The sequence below is a fragment of the Ambystoma mexicanum genome, chromosome 12, assembly GCF_040938575.1.
Source record: "Ambystoma mexicanum isolate Mex_15411 chromosome 12, UKY_AmexF1_1, whole genome shotgun sequence".
NCBI classification, from domain to species: Eukaryota; Metazoa; Chordata; class Amphibia; order Caudata; family Ambystomatidae; genus Ambystoma; species Ambystoma mexicanum.
In genome coordinates this window covers 1,246,365,575-1,246,383,032 of record NC_090936.1, presented here as the reverse complement: position 1 = coordinate 1,246,383,032, position 17,458 = coordinate 1,246,365,575, and the positions used below count along the sequence as shown (strand labels likewise).

Genomic DNA, 17,458 nt, shown 5'->3' with positions numbered 1-17,458 from the left:
ATCGCTATATAAGAAGATCCTCATTCCTATCACGGGTGATTACGTAACTGACAGTACCACCCTTAATGAAATCTACTCGGTAATACAAGCATGGATGGCACACCATGGACTGTGTCTCAATGACGAAAAAACTGAGTTAATCATCCTGGGTACTCATGCCAAACTTAAAAATCTCAATCCCTCATTCAAAGCCTTTACCATAGATGGTAACCTCATCCCTGTGTCAAATAACACTAAAACTCTTGGTATCTACATTGATGCCACCTTATCCTTCTAAAAACAAACCAATGCAGTAGCATCATCAGCCGCATACACCTGCAAGCTGATCACGGCATGTAGACCGTTCATCTCCACACCCAATTGCATTACTCTTGCCAGAGCACTAGTCCTATCCAAATTAGACTACTGCAACGCCCTTTACCTGGGCACTAGTCACAAAAACATCAACAAATTGCAAGCAGTCCAAAACAATGCCATCAGGGCTGTCCTCATCATCCCCAAAAAAGCACACATATCCGAGACCAGACGTAAACTACGCTGGCTCCCTGTCGATCACAGAATAGCTCTTAAATCATTGGCCCTCATACACAAAGTCAGGGCTAACCTTGCCCCAGCATACCTTACAAACCAACTTACACCTCACACCTCCTCAAGACCACTCAGGGTAGCACAAACTAATACCATGACCATACCGCGATTCAAACTTCATAACTCAGGTGGAGCTAGCTTCCCTGTTCAAGCTTCCAAATTATGGAACACTATCCCCGCGCCTTTGCATGCAGAATCCTCATTCAACCTGTTCAAACATAACACAAGGTGTTGGCTTCACAATTTGGACTCCTTGACAGCCTATCCTCAGGATCCTAGCACGCTAGACTGATGCCGGCACACCATGTAATTTAATGTATATTTGTACGCACTTGCAACACTATGTTTGTACCTTCTGTAACTGTAACGTAACTACTGTTGACTGCTTTTTATTGTAACTGTTACCAGATCTAACTTACGCGCCCATATATAAATAATGACAAATGACATTATTAATTATTATTTGTGAGCAAGGACGTTTTTCTGCAGAGGAATTGGGCATTCAAGAGGCCCTAGGGTGGGGTCATGTTTTGTTTCATGTATGTATGCAGATCAATCTATTGGTCTAAGCCTGGTTTAAAATAGTTTAGCACAATATTTTGAAAGCTAATCCTGCCATCCTTTGTTCAAATCATGAAGGTTCCAGCATGCTTAGACATGTGTTGCTTAAGTATCTTCAACTAAGTGGATTCTGAAACCTGAAAAAAGCAATACACAATTCCTCAACGTTTCACTGATTCAGAGAGCCTGCCACCAAGAAGCTTATTATACAACACAATTAGATGCCTCAAGAACCATGAGCTACAAGAACCTTTGAAAAAATGCAGCATGGGGCTGAATTAACTTGTTGATGCTTAGAGAATAGAACCAATTTTATGAAATGGGCTGAATAAATGATTGCGCACTAAGGATGCCATTTTCTAAAACCACAAACATTGAATGTGGGGGCTGTTGTGGAATAACTTTTACACCTTGTTTTGCAGTGCATAGTGCACTTTCTGTAAATGCTGCCTGGCATTTGCAATGAATTGCTCTTGAATCCACATGTTTTAGCAGGTGTAAAAGCAGGTGGATCCCCTAGGACACGGCATGTTTTTCAAGGTGAAAAAGCAGGTGGATTCCCCATGTTTTTAAAAGGTGTAAAAGCAGGCAGATTCCCTAGGAATCCACATGTTTTTAGAAGGTGTAAAGGCAGGCGAATCCCCTAAAACACCACATGTTTTTAGAAGGTGTAAAATCTGGTGGATTCCCTAGGAATCCACATGTCTTTAGAAGGCGTAGCAGGTGGATTGCCTAGGAATCCACTTGCTTTTAGAAGGTGTAAAGGCAGACAGATCCCCTAGGACAGCACATGTTTTTAGAAAGTGTAAAAGCAGGCAGATTCCCTAGGAATCTACATGCTTTTTGAAGGTGTAAAAGCAGGTGATTCCCTAGGAATCCATATGTTTTTCAAAGGGGGAAAAAACAGGCAGATTCCCTAGGAATCCACATATCTTTACAAGGTGTAAAAGCAGCAGGATTCCCTAGGAATCTACATGTTTTTAGAAGGTGTAAAAACAGTTGGATTCCCTAGGAATTCAGATGTTTTTAGAAGATGTAAAATCAGGTGGATTTTCTAAGAATCAACATATTTTTAGAAGGTGTAAAAGCAGGTGGATTCACCAGCAATCCAATGCTTTACCACCAGCATCAAAATCAGATGTTAGCGTTAATGCAGGAGGATATGTAGAGCTGAGCAGATGGAGATGGCGGAAGTGGTAATTTCTATCCATTTCCCCGCCCCAGCATACAAATCAATGAAACATAAAAATCATGTGTCAGAATGTCGATTGATTCATTTTCCTTATGTAATTTTACTGCAGCAAGAGTACATGCGGCGGGATTATGAAACACTGACTCCTTAAGCATAGGTGCTCATGTGTTTGATACTGGTTGACAACTCTATCTATTGGAGACAGGAATTGAGAAATCACGGAAGACGCTGAACGGTACCTCTGCACTTCATAGCCACAAATGAAAGGTCATGGGGATAGATTAGGACTTTGAGGGATGATCGGCGGACATTGTGTGAATCGTAAATATGAGTGAACAGATGAGCCAAAGGTCTCCAACAGCACAACCCGGCATGCCATTAATAATTATCTGCCACAATGACATGCCACCACTTTCAAGATAATATAGATCAGGCCATGACCCATCCACAATGACATGCCACCACTTTCAAGATAATATAGATCAGGCCATGACCCATCCACAATGACATGCCACCACTTTCAAGATAATATAGATCAGGCCATGACCCATCCACAATGACATGCCACCACTTTCAAGATAATATAGATCAGGCCATGACCCATCCACAATGACATGCCACCACTTTCAAGATAATATAGATCAGGCCATGACCCATCCACAATGACATGCCACCACTTTCAAGATAATATAGATCAGGCCATGACGCATCCACAATGACATGCCACCACTATCAAGTTAATATAGATCAGGCCATGACCCATCCACAATGACATGCCACCACTTTCAAGATAATATAGATCAGGCAATGACCCATCCACAATGACTTGCCACCACTTTCAAGATAATATAGATCAGGCCATGCCCCATTCACAATGACATGCCACCACTTTCAAGATGATATAGATCAGGCTATAACCCATCCACAACGACATGCCACCACTTTCAAGATAATATAGATCAGGCAATGACCCATCCACAATGACATGCCACCACTTTCAAGATAATATAGATCAGGCAATGACCCATCCACAATGACATGCCACCACTTTCAAGATGATATAGATCAGGCCATGACCCATCCACAATGACATGCCACCACTTTCAAGATGATATAGATCAGGCCATAACCCATCCACAATGACATGCCACCACTTTCAAGATAATATAGATCAGGCCATGACCCATCCACAATGACATGCCACCACTTTCAAGATGATATAGATCAGGCCATGACCCATCCACAATGACTTGCCACCACTTTCAAGATGATATAGATCAGGCCATGACCCATCCACAATGACATGCCACCACTTTCAAGATGATATAGATCAGGCCATGACCCATCCACAATGACATGCCACCACTTTCAAGATGATATAGATCAGGCCATGACCCATCCACAATGACATGCCACCACTTTCAAGATGATATAGATCAGGCCATGACCCATCCACAATGACATGCCACCACTTTCAAGATGATATAGACAGGGTATGCTTTTTTTTTTAGCATTTACAATCTGCCTTTTTAGAGTAAAACTGCATACTATAAGAATTTGCACTGCTCTTCGGCTAAAGCTGTATAGAAAGAAACATGGCGCTCGTGTATTTTATGAAGGCTCTAGAAAGGGAAGCAGCCGTCTAATCCATCCGTGGATTCCAGAGCGCAGAAATGATTGTAAATCCCCCACACCATGCATTTCTCCCAAATAATCAGCAGGTTTGGAGTTTACCTAAATGGGTTTGCCCAGGTGGACTGGGCAAGCACGTTTTTAGAAGGATGCAAAATGCACTGGACAAAGGTGCAAACACACAGGGAGTGCATGCGGTGATCATGACGCCACTGCCCTGTCGCCCCACGTCTGCAGTCTGTGCAAGAGGTTTGTGACACACAGAGCCCACATCCCTTATTCATATCACCAGTGCCACACTCCATACTGCCCCCGCGTCCCAACCTGTGGTACCTTCTGTGCTTTGGGCATGTCGGTGTGGCGCTGGGCACGCACGGAGCGCGCAGACTTGGCTGGCTTGACCGGGGCGCAGTACATCTCCAGCCGCCTCAGGTTACAGCTCTGGAAGCAGCACTCGTCCACAATGCCTTTGCGGTGGGAGCGGTAACTGTTCGACCCGTACCCCGTGGCTTGACCTGGGAGGAGAGCAAAGGGGTAACACCATTACAGGCCATTTCTGTTGCATATATACCAAATCATTTACAAACAAAACTGTTTACGGGTGGAAGTACATCAATGATCACAGAACCTTTGAGCCGGGGCAGGTGCAATTACAGGGCAACAATTGGCCTTGTCCAAAAACATTCTTTCAATACAATTTTGCATCAAGGCAGAGGGTTACGATTTGGACACACATTGCCCTGCTGCAAACATACATTGCAATCAAGATGCACGCACTATGGCCCTTTTGGCTTGGTGTAGACTGCACTTGCACAAGTGAAATGTGTCTGTAATACCGCCCGGATTTGCCAGGCAAAAGGGACCTTGCACGGGGGGGGGGGGGGGAGTGGCTCCGCTTCAAGAAAAAACAATCGCAGCCACAGGAAGAAACATGAGTTCAGAAGACACAACTTTTCTAGACTTCTTTTCACAGGCCATAATCAGGGTCAGACTAGCCCGTCTGCCATTCGGCCTGTGGCCGGGCCGATCCGGGGCCGGTCTACTATATGTGGGCTGGTGCGGTTACAATATGGCTCAGGGCTGGCCTGGCAGGCTTGCCTGCAAGCTGCAAGCTGCAGCCCGCTCAGCAGCCAGAGCCAGGTTGCACCTCGTTGCGGCACGACGCACAGTGGTTGCATTCATTAAAGAATGGTAACGTTACCTTTCTTTGATGAATGCATCATGTAGGCGTGCTGACCTGGCAGTGCCCTGGGCCCTGAGCCGATCTGGCTATGTCGATCTGGCTATGTCATGGTGCCAGTTGTTGCAGCAGCTCCTTTTGTTGCGATTCATTTGCAACAACAAATTATTGGGGCAGGCCCAGGGCCGGTCGTGTCAGTTCCATCCTGAGACTGAGAGGGCTGAGCCTTAGGGGCTGAGCTCGGGGTGCGTGCTGGGAGCAGGAGAGACTGAGGAGGATACCTCAGGCAGCAGCATGGACGGCAATGCCTGCATCCCCTTCCCCACATAGCAGAGAAGGGACACGAGTTGAGGGAAGGACTGCGCTCAGCTTGGCCTGGACAGTCAGTGTCTCTTGTTGTTTCCATGGTAATGAACTGTCCCTTCTACTAGGTTCAGCAGCGGCACTCACGTCAGAATCCCAGCCCTAAGTTAGTCCTCGGGTGTTCCCTGGCTTCAGGGGGCTTTCTGAGGCATCTGTTACCACGAGGCATATCTCTTGAGACCCTCGGTATAAGACCCCTTCCCCCCTCTTTTGCATCCCATAACTGGCGTTCCAATCTTAGAGTAGAATAAGCATCCATTTCGGACTATGGGCCTGATCACGACTTTGGCAGTAACCCTTAAATCCGGCGGTAGCGCTATTACTGCCGGATTTAAGGGTCCACCAAATCAGGACTTCGGCAGATTTCGCCCCATCTCTGAGCTGGGGGGAAATCCGCCGAAAATTCATGCTATTACCACCGGTGGGAAATCCGCTGGCGGTAAGAGCGTGAAAATTCACCATTGAGCCCAATGGGGAATGGGGCATTCCCGAATGGGCTCAATGGGGAATGGGGATTAACATTACCGCCGAACTCTTGATCCGGCGCTATTAGCGCCGGGGAGTTCGGCGGTAGGTCTAATACCGCCGGTGTTACCGCCAAAGTCGTGATCAGGCCCAATGTATTTTGCTTTTTGCAAGGTGCAGTGACAGCATGTTTTTTTCTCTGTTGTTGTCTCTGTTACGATCATCACAAGACTTTCTATCCCAGTGTTCTTGGTCACTTGGCAAAATCCTCGTGCCTAAAAGCTGGCGTGCAGTGTAAAAATGTTTGAACATAGCGCATCAAGTGGCCATTGATTTCATTGTGCCACAATTAATGTTTTGTTGTAAAGTGTCTATCTTTCCCATCTCCCTGGCATGCTGATCAGGATGTTTGTTTGCATGTATGAGGTAACGAGTGCTCAGGGTATGGGATGTCCTGTGAGTACGCTGCTTTCCCTATTTTGCCAACCTCTGAAGCCTGAAAAGTAGATGCATGCAGGCTTGACATGTGGCCAACTTTTCACCAGACCTGGATATTAACTTAACTGGTCTGCTGTTAAATCTCAGTTACCAGTTAAATGGTATCCACTACAGAATATTTGCTCTTTTTACTATAGCTGATATGATAGCTCAGTGGGCTGAGCGCTCGCTGCTGCGATGTGTGTGGTCACGCTATTGAGCTCCGCCTTATCTGCGTAAATAGATGCCCTGAGGTGTAATCATTTCCACGGTGTGCCGAGCACTGCATGTACCTGCCGGCACAGACACCAAGGCTCCACCAAAAGAGAAGAGCTGTAGTCCAAGCCTCACTATTTCACCCCACCCCCATTTTACAAAAACAAGCAAAATAAAGTAAAAGCTATAGTTTCCTTTTGAAAAGAGACTGCATTACTTAAACCGACCCAAACCCTGAATAGGTTTCAGTGGCGTGAATCCGAACTGGCAAAAGGATGTGGGGTGCGTGTGCGCCTAATAACTTCTACCCCCATCATGAACAGAGCCCTTTCTGTGGTGGGAGGAATTCAGGCTCTCCTTCACTCCTGCTGCCGGTTGGAAAGGACTGACTGTATTCACTTCTGCCTCCAGCCCTCCAGCACGTCATGCAGACACGTCTTAGTGCTCTGGTGCTCTGCGTCATCATTTTGGAAAGGTCTGGAAGGAGCACTGGTGCTAGAAGCAGGTCTTATTTCTATTTTAATCTCTCTCTGATGGCTTTTATTGTTGTCTTCTTCTCTTACCCCTTACTTTTTACGTCCGGCCTTTCTGCTCTTATCTCGACTGCTCTTATCTCGACTGCTCTCCCTGAGTATGCCCCCCCCCCTGTCTGAAGTATGTGTGTTCTTATGGCTTTCCGACCTTCTACTCTTTTGTGTGGTCCCGTTGCTGTGTGAATCGGGTTGCGTCCGTTCATTTGCAGTCTGCATTTTCTGAAAAGGCATTGCTGTGTCTGTGCATTGGGGCCTGTCTGTTATAATGTAGAAGTGCCTGTGAGCTGGATGTGTTGTGTTCTGTATTGCACTGGCTCTGCCATATCCATGTTAGTGTGGAATGGTGTCTCTGAATGTGATAAAATGCATGCATGGTGCCACTTGAGCGCATCGTTGGCCTCGTTGTGCATCCAGTGGTGTCTCCAGATAAGATCACCACATGCAAGATCTCTCCGATCTGCAGGTCGCAGGTTCGAATCCCAGCGAGGCCATCTCAGCCTATCACCCTTCTGAGGTCGATAAATGAGTACCAGCACGGCTTGGGTGATCTTGGATGCATGTTTGTTCTATAAAAAAGAGCTTACGTCTAACTGCTATACAGTGGCGTCGCTAGGGGGGTCCTGGGGGAGGGGCAGTGCCCCACCTCTGAAACCCTGTGCCACCCCTTGTGCCCCTCCTACCTAAGGCGAGCAGTGACCGTGTTCTCTGTTGGTGTTGTTATTTGTGACACTCACAGAGGCAAATGCCTGCATATAACACGGCAAACACTCTCCTTTTTTCTCACAGTGAGCAGTGATCTTGGGATGCATTCTGGTATGGGTATGATCACGAGCACGAGCCACTTCTCAGGTGTTCCTGCGGCCACTCCCGTCAGAGTGCAGTGCAGGAAACTGCCCATCACTAGAGGTGAACTCAGTGCCAGAAGCAGGAAACTGCCGTGAACTCTGGCCATCACTAGAGGTGAACTCAGTGCCAGAACTCTGGCCATCACTAGAGGTGAACTCAGTGCCAGAAGCAGGAAACTGCCGTGAACTCTGGCCATCACTAGAGGTGAGCTCAGTGCCAGAAGCAGGACATGACCAGACTGCAAACACAACAACTGCAAAACGGGAAAGACCAGGATGCCAGTCCTCTACGAACTACGCACACATATGTGTGAGGCCATTCAGGCTGACATCTGATTGGCTCCCACCCCCAGCCCCCCCTCTTAAATTTTGGAAAAGGGATGAAGATGCTTCTTTTCGAAAAACATCTCATGGACCGATAAGATAAACTGACCAACAGGACTGGACCATTACCCTCACCCCCTCACCCTCTATGTCCTATTCTCCGTACGCTTAATATTCGATTCTTCAAATGATAGCAATAGTATTTCCCCATTTCTGGATCCTCTTGTTACCCAGTTCAGCTTCAGCCACATGAAAGCCACCAGCGCGTACATACAAACACACACACAAACATACATAGCTACATACATACATATGTATGTACATATATACACAAACACATAGGTACACAACTACAAAGATACATGTATATACATATACACACATAAGTACATACATAAGTACACACGTGCATACGTACATGCATGCATACATTCATATACATACACATGTACAAACCTATGCACGTACATACATAGATACATACATGTGTAAGTACATACAGACATACACAAATACAGTGGTGAAGCTGTAGTCGATCCCATCCCTGCCCCACTAGGTGTCCCGCAAGGCTCTTGCCTCCCACTTACACAAAGTCCCTTCTCGATCTCCGTGATATCCAGGAGATCATCTCCACTAACTTTGCGGATGATCCCCAAATACTCATCCCTATCGCTGGTGATCACACCCGAGACACTGCCACAATCAACACAGTGTACAGTACAATCCAAAACTGATGGCCACCCACAACTTGTGCCTAAATGAGGATAAAACAGAGCTCCTGATAGTCGACTGCCCTGGATGCATCCTTCACCTGCTTCTGCATTGATGGTACCACCAATCAAAACGCCAGGGGTCCACCTGGAAAGGGGCCTCTCCATGACCACAGACACATTAACGCCCTAGCACCAGCCACTGCCTACACTGCTAGGCTCATCTCTCTGAGTAGGCAATTCCTCTCCCTGAGCAACTGCCTCACACTCGCACACACACTTATTCTGACAAAACGGGATTACTGCAACGTCTTACTAATGGTCTCGGTTAGGGAGAATTCTCAGAAATGTGCTCATTCCCTTCACCTTAGAGACCCCCAGCAATTTAGCTGGATTTTGAGGACTTCATTTTTTTTAACCTGGAGAGAGTGAGGCCCTTTTTGCCTCTCTCTCGTGTATTTGAATGCGATTTTGATTCTTGTGGTTGTGGAGTCTGACAAACTCCATAGGCATCACCTTTGCATTGTGACACACAGCACCTTCAGTGCAGGGACACAGGGAAGACTCCTAGATTCCCCAAAGGTTTAAATACCTTCTCTTGGATAAACTACTGTTTCCAAGAGCAGTGAAGTAAGTTGACTTTACGTACATTTTGTATCTTTCTAGACCCAGCACACACTATCTTACAATAGAGAGCTGGAGGGGTTACTTAGTATCCCCTTTGTCTAGTTTCTCATGTAACATTTTTATGTTACCCTTTCTACAATTTATGGCTGGTGACTGTGGTTTACGTTTTACTACCATTGTGTGTTTTTACCACAGGCTGCAATTGCAGCCTTGTTAAAGCACCCATGGGTACCCATTTTGCCAAAATGGCCCAGTCTTTTTTTTTTTTTTTTGCCATTTCTTGTTGGAAAGGTCCTTCCTGGGATTTGCTCTGCGCGCCAAACCAGGTTTGGTCACTTTATTTGTTTGGTCTTTGGCAGGATTCACGAGTAAAGCCCGCCTCTGGCTCCAGTATGGCTGGCAGGGGCAGGAAGTGACGAAGGTGCCCGAAACACGTTGTATCATTGATTTTGAAAGCAAAACACTGTTGGGACACAATATCGATGAAGAACTTTACACATACCTAGGAGAGTGATATATTCTGTGCTTTAAATACAGATATGGGAGAGGCGATAAGTTAATTACAGTCCTCCTCATTTAATGTACAATTCCTATCATTTCGGATGAACAGAGAATTACAGATGATAAGAAAGCAAGTGCCCATAGTATGGGACACAATGTTTCCATTTATTGTGCAAATTTGGACTATTTCTGCATTGGCGCTATAGAGATGTACTTAGCTATTATTTGTGCATTGCTGCTCAAGTTATAGATGTTGCCCCCTTTCTTTTGCTCCCTTACGTTCCCTCCTTTTTCTTTCTTTTTTTTCTAGCTGTGTTAGATTATGTAATGTTTAATATCTTCCGTCAATTGAGTGCAATTGACGGAAGCCTTTTAATCAAGTTCAATGGGATTAATTGTACTTACACACACGGGGTCTGGAATTTTGGACCAGACTGAAAGTATAGTCACGATGATGGTTAATATTCATATGCGAAGAGACTTTTCAACACCATCATTAAGAGTAATGTCTATCAAAAATAAATATGTAAGTGGGAATGACTGATGGAAGTCTATCCAGGGTACATTGTGTTTGCACTATGCACTTTATGTTGGTCAGACATGTTGTGGCAGATATCAGTATTATGAACTGTATAAGAGCATTAAGATATTGTATCTCATAAGTAGAGAAGGTGATCTTACATTAGGGATTTGAGAATACAATTAGATCACACAAGACGCACTTTTAAATGCAGATATTAAGCAAGGGACAATTGTTCGAACTTGCCGCTTTCTATACTAGTATTTTATAATTTGAAATGGATTGTGTCAGAGCATTAGGCATAGAGGTAAATTTGCACTATGCACTTTATAACCTGGTGAAATCTCACATTCTGTTTCTAAGTATCGTTAAATACTGTAATCATCAGTGATAAATGAAATTGTATGATTTATTTTGATAGACTCGAATGTATTTGGAGCTAATACGCTGACATCATATGTTTTTCATATATGTCTTTTATGCCTGAGACCTAATGTGTCTTCACTATGCACTTTATAACCCTGAGCGTGGAACATGTAGCAACCAACTATATTGCACTTTGCACCCAATTAGCCATACCATGAGTAAGATTGTAGATGACAAATGGATCGTTTCTGTTCCATTTCCACTTAGGGGTATACGTATGTGCACTTGATAGTTCAAATCTGGTAGAAATTGTAAAGTACATCATCTGTAACGCTGGTAGTCCATTCTCACTATTTGACAGTCAGTTACAAATGGAGAGATGACTTAGTCCTCTTTCTATATGCATGAATCGAGTGACAGCAGTGTGTAAATACGTGCCCAGAATGTGGGGAACACGGTGTGATCAAGCTACAGGTAGTAAGGAGCGAAACGCGTCATCCCCTTGATGGCCTCCTGTGTACACGGGGCACAGTCTGCAAACTGATTTGAAATGTTTTGGATAAATAAAGGATTAACTTTTTTTTATATTTTCACAACGTTTGATTGAGGAAACCACTTCGTTCTAGCAGAACCTTCACTTTTGCTCAAGCAATCCCGTGAGTGTGGCTCATCTTTCACCGAGTAATTGGTGAAACTAAGAAAGAACACATACATACATATGTACATACATACGTAGATACATACACGTGTACACACACCCATACATACATATGTACGTACATACATACATGCTGTACATTCATAGAACAGACACGTTCACTGCCTGCCTCTATTTTTTTTTTTATTGTTTATGGTTTAAAACAAACCTTTACAAAATTACACAAGTTACAGATTAAAATAAGAACATAAAAGGTTTCAAGAAATTACAAGTCAGTTTTCAAATAAAATTCGAAATTACAAATTCAGATGCGTCTAAGATTTCTCATCAGCCATTCCTCAATAACAAAACATAACAATATCACAAAAAACAAAATACAATACAATATCCTTATCGAATTAAAACCTAAGTGTCTAGAAATAAACTAAACCCTAGTTTCTGTAAATAGTTTATACTGCGAAATTAAAATTGAATCAAGCGGTCCTAAAAATCTTGTCTAGCATAGTGTCAGCCTTTGGCTAGAGCCTTCCATACACCTTCTCCACAAAGATTCTTTCCAAGTATCAGAGTCATTATACATATACAACCCAAAGGATACATTTCTTTGGGAGTTGAAAGATGGACAAAACATAGTAAGGTGTTTCAAGGTTTCAAACACTCTCCCTTGTTCACAAAAGCGACAGAGACCCGTAGATTTGCTACGACTGAATTGATCCCACAGAAGCAACCTTTCATTTGTGATAAATTGATTCGATTTAAACCTCATATACAGCTTTCTTGCATTATTACACTGGAAAATGTCCAAATAATGTGCACGGTCTCCAAGTTTTCTGGTGAATTTGGCATATTCATAATACATTTTGATTTTACCAATTTGATCCACCATAACACACCAAAAGTATTTTTGGAATTTCTTTTTACAAGCTGGGATTCCTATTATTAGATCATGCTTGTCAATCATGGTTTCATTTAGAATTTTATCCATTTTATCTTTATATGTTACGATGGAGGGTACATCCTCCTCATTCAATAATTGTGCCAAGTCCTCATATAAAGATTTTTTCGGTGGAGCCAATAGTTTGACATAGTGGTTGAGTCGTCGCCAGTACCATTTAACAGATAAGGGTAAGATCCCAACTTCATGGCAAATCATCAAATTCAGTATTGACATAGCCATCCCCAGAACTTGCTTCCATAATTTTCCCTGTGTGCAATCCAAAAAGTCCTCTATCTCAAATATGCAAATGTCTAAGATATACAAAAGTATTGGTTCTACCTTTAATAAGTAGAACTGTATTAAAGGGTCCAAAGAAAATGTACAATATCTATAATAGATCATTTTCATTTGGGAAGTAAGTGGTTTAACTTTATTCTTAATCATCTCTTTCCACATTCCTATAGAGTATGAATCGGAGAGCTGATAGCCTAAGTAACGCATCATCCTAAATTTAGGGATAATACACTCATTAAGCAACCAGGTAAATTTGGTAGTTTTCTTTTTCCCATCAGTAATCACAATAATAAACGATTTCAGTGTGTTTAATTGAAGGTTGTTTTTATAGTCATAGCATTGAAAAGCTGTCAATTTGGCCTGTAAGCCAAACGGGGTGCGATCCATAAACAAAAGATCGTCAGCGAAAGCAAGCCAGTTAATTACCTGACTGCCCAATATCACTGGAAATGACACAACATCGGCCCAAGCTATGTCAAGGTCAGCCAGATATAAGTTAAACAACACTGCAGCCAAATTACACCCCTGTTTAAGGCCGATTTCTGTGGGTATTTTGTCAGTTAAAACTCCTTCTTTAGTTAATCTAATTCTGTATGTGGTATTTTGATGGAGAAGTGCTAAAATGGCCACCAAATACATCGGGAAACCATAAGCGGCCATGTTTTCCCAAAGAACTGCACGGATGATTGAATCAAAAGCAGCCGTTAGATCCAAGGCCGCCATATAAATCGGACCGGTATGTTTCCCCTTGGTTTGGGCATATAGATGTGCTAGTATAAAGGCATTAAGCGAGCACCCCACTTGTTTGCGAAAGCCCATCTGATATTTAGGCAAAACATCTAACCGATCTATAATCTGTAAGATGGATTCCAACAGTAAATAGGTAAAGATCTTCACTGATGCATCCATGAGTGCGATAGGTCTAAAATTATTCGGATCATCCCAACTCCCCTTTTGTAGATGGGGATGATATTCGCCGAGCACCAGGAAGGTGGGATGCAGCCTGTCAAATAGACACTATCGAATTTGTTCTCAAGAATTCTTGCCCAGAATAGGGGATCCTTCTTTATCAAACATGGTGGGATACCATCAGGGCTGGGGGCCCGAGAGGGCTTAATCTTACCAATCGCTCGAATAATGTCATCCAAAACCCAGGGGGATTTTTTTTAAATCATGGTGTGATAGTTCCTGGTACCGATATCGGCAAATCGTGGGGGAAGGGCAAATTTAGCTTGTTCATATGTGACCCAGGTAGTAGCAGCTACAGCTGCTTCTTTCACTGACGATGAAACTCCTGTCAGCAGTCGTAAGGCAGACCAAACTTGTCAAGAATCATGTTTTAGGAGATAGGATAGCATATTCTGGTTATCAGCTATCAACAACTCATGTTTCATAGTTTTAAGCCTGTTACGGTATCTCTGATTGATTTTCGCTTTTAACATCGCAAATCTGTCCCCCATTAAGTAAGGAGGGCCAAGACTACGTATGTCCTTACGTTTCTCTTTGCGAAGATTTGCTATTACTGAATTAAATGTATGGGGATGAGACTGTGGTTCACTGTTTTGATTTATAGATATTAGATACCGAACATGAGTCTGGATTCTACATCCATTATTCCATTCGACAATGGGACAATCCCTACCAGCTCTGACCTCTGGAAGATATATGCTAGTATCATGTCTCAATCGATCCATCATTCTCGAGCATAATCTGCCATTCCAACGTAAGCTGGTTTTTGGCCGATCTAAAACAATTGTGGTTAGAGCCAAATCTTTAGCATATTGTCGGGTCAAAATTTTCAAGTTAAGGAGTAGGGCCATGTGATCACCCAAAGCTGGGTCACATATGTCTAATGATGCAACATCTGCCAAAAGATTAGTAGAGACAAAAAAATAATCAATCATGGAAAATGCCTTACCTCGAACCCAAGTATATCTATAGTGGTCGAGGTTGGGGATCACCAGTTGGATGTCCCATGCAAGAAAAGAATCAACCCACTTCTTCCCCAAATTCATAGAAGGGGTAAACGAACGGGAATGAATACAATTAGGTGGTGTGAAACACGAGGCATTGAAATCCCCCCCAACAATTATAGGAATGCCTGGATCATTAGATATGACATCAACAAGGATTCTATCTAATACCTCATGTAAATCACACTGTGCTATATGAACATGATTCCAATACAAACAAATAACCACCAGTGTACCACTACCACATCCTATACCTCTTAGTTTTACTGCTATTATGGAATAATCAGCAAAGACCAATTCATAAGAAATTCTACAGGCCTTATCAATGAGGACCGCAAGGGCACCAGATGGACGTCCTAGTGGACCTTTAATGGCGGGTTGGACGTGGGTACAATACCCTGGGATATCAAAATGGGACAAATGCATGGATTCTTGAATCAAAATCAAAATTTTTCAGGCCGCAGGCATTCCAGGACATTATTGTCAGTCCCCTCCCCTTATTCTATTTATTAGCCATGTTCTGAAAAGACGAAATCTGGGGTGGAGGCTCAGTTAACTTAATACCAGAGCAATCCATCGCTAAGGTCATAAATTGCTTAAAGAGTTCCTCATTCAATGGGGCTGGGAAAGCTCCCTCATTGAACCCCATTTGCGTTGTCTGCTTAGCGACTGTTTTTTCAACAAAGGATTTCGCTAGATCTTCGTTTTGGAATATAAATGGGGTTAAACCTATCAATTCAAAATCAGTTCTTTGAGCCCAAATCATCCTCATGATGATATGCGAGTGATAACCACAGATCATCCTATTATTGTTATTGGAAGAAAGTCTGACCCAATCAATATCGTCAGATCTGATAGTTCTCAATGCTGGTATGTCCTGGAAAGCTTTCAGGATAGCAGAACGATTTAGGCACATTTTCCCATTTGGTGTTTCATTAGATTCCCAACCCATGATAGATGGCATCTCTGGAGAAAGCTGTAAGTCTGCCTCGTCTGGGAGTATATCAAAGGGGACTTCTGCCCCAATGATTTCTCCACCATGGTTCTCAAGAGTCGAGGAGACAATTAAGCCACTCACATGCGAAGGAGCCCGGGGACCACCTTGAGGTTCTTTTGTGTCAATCTTAGTTACTTGTTTTTGAGCTAGTTTTCTATGCTCTTTCAACTGTCTAGGACCGCTTCCTCCCTTCATTATGTGCGAGGCTTTCTTAATTCTCATGTTAGGGAAGAAATTCAACAGATTTTATTGCTTAAGATTAGCAAGTTCGAAATTTGTATCTTGTTGTACAGCTTCTATTATATCACCTAGGGTACCTGGTTTCAGATTGGCATGCATTTCGCTGTTATGAGCACGCAATCCCTTAGGCTTCAAACCGGTAGAGTCACAAGACTCAGGTAAATTCAATAATTCCTTGGATTCTGGATTAAGTTGCTCCAAGTCAATGACCTGATCTTCAGGTATCATGGGAAAGCACGGCTTCATATTCGCCTCATTTAGGGCATTTGCTTTCAAGAAGTTGTTTTTTATTTTTTTGTTGGCCGCTTTAATATTTTTTTCTTAATGGAATTTCCTTTTTTGGGCTCTTGCAGCCATTTTTCTCTGCTTCCTAGTCATGACACCGCCAGTCGGAACTTGGGAATCAATGGGCGAGGGTAAGATGGCCATAGAGGGCCCTTTGGGATATAGTTCATCCTCAAGGTCTATTAGATTGGTGAGATCAGACAGGTTACTAGTAAATTCACTCCCCTCAATGTGTTGCCCCTCCTCCGTTCCCCCCATTTCTCGAAGAATGCGATCTGCAGGAGGCAAATCACACGGGAGGTCACTGAAACGATTCGTCAGCTGCTGTATAGCCAGCACATTGGCTGAAATGGCCAGGGACAGCTTCTGAATCATTGGTTCAATCACAACTTTGGGATAAATTTTGGGGACAGCTGTTATGGCAGCGAAGGACGGTTTACTCTCCCCTGCCATCCTTGGATCTGCCAAGGTTTGCGAGGCCTGGTGTAAGCCCTCAATACGAGGTTGAGTTGCCTCTAATTTCAAATCTGGCAGGGTCATTTGATTAGCAGTCGAGTGAACCACCTTCTTTATGTCCTTACCCATTACACCCGCATCACAAGCAAATAGAAAACCTTCTATCCTGCTAATCTTTGACAAAACATCGACTAAAACACCTTTTAGAATACCTATTTCACCATGCGTTTGTTCATGTCCCTTATCTAACAAGTTTAATAGTCTAGTCATTACCGGAAAATCAGTGGCCATAGACTCATAACATGATTTCTGTTGCTCAATTACATTGTGAGTGCCAATGTGTCTAACATCTGGATAATGTGATGCAGAGAACATTGCAATTTTATGTTCCGACAAAGAGAGTACATCTATAGGGTCATTATTAATTTTTGTGTCAGTGGGGGAACTAGATTTGACTTTATTATAGTCCCTTCCTATCAATTTGTTAGGGCACATAATAGCTGTCCCACTCATACTTT

At 43.3% G+C, this 17,458-nt stretch overlaps 1 protein-coding gene across 2 annotated transcripts in view; it reads right to left on the bottom strand.

The window, feature by feature from the left end:
• Positions 1 to 17,458, bottom strand: part of IGF1 (insulin like growth factor 1) — a 385,102-nt gene that overhangs the window by 95,829 nt on the left and 271,815 nt on the right. For both annotated transcript variants that reach the window (XM_069629927.1, XM_069629928.1), the window contains exon 3: positions 4,307 to 4,488. In XM_069629927.1, coding sequence (XP_069486028.1) covers positions 4,307 to 4,488 — 182 coding nt within the window. The remainder of the gene's footprint in view (positions 1 to 4,306; positions 4,489 to 17,458) is intronic.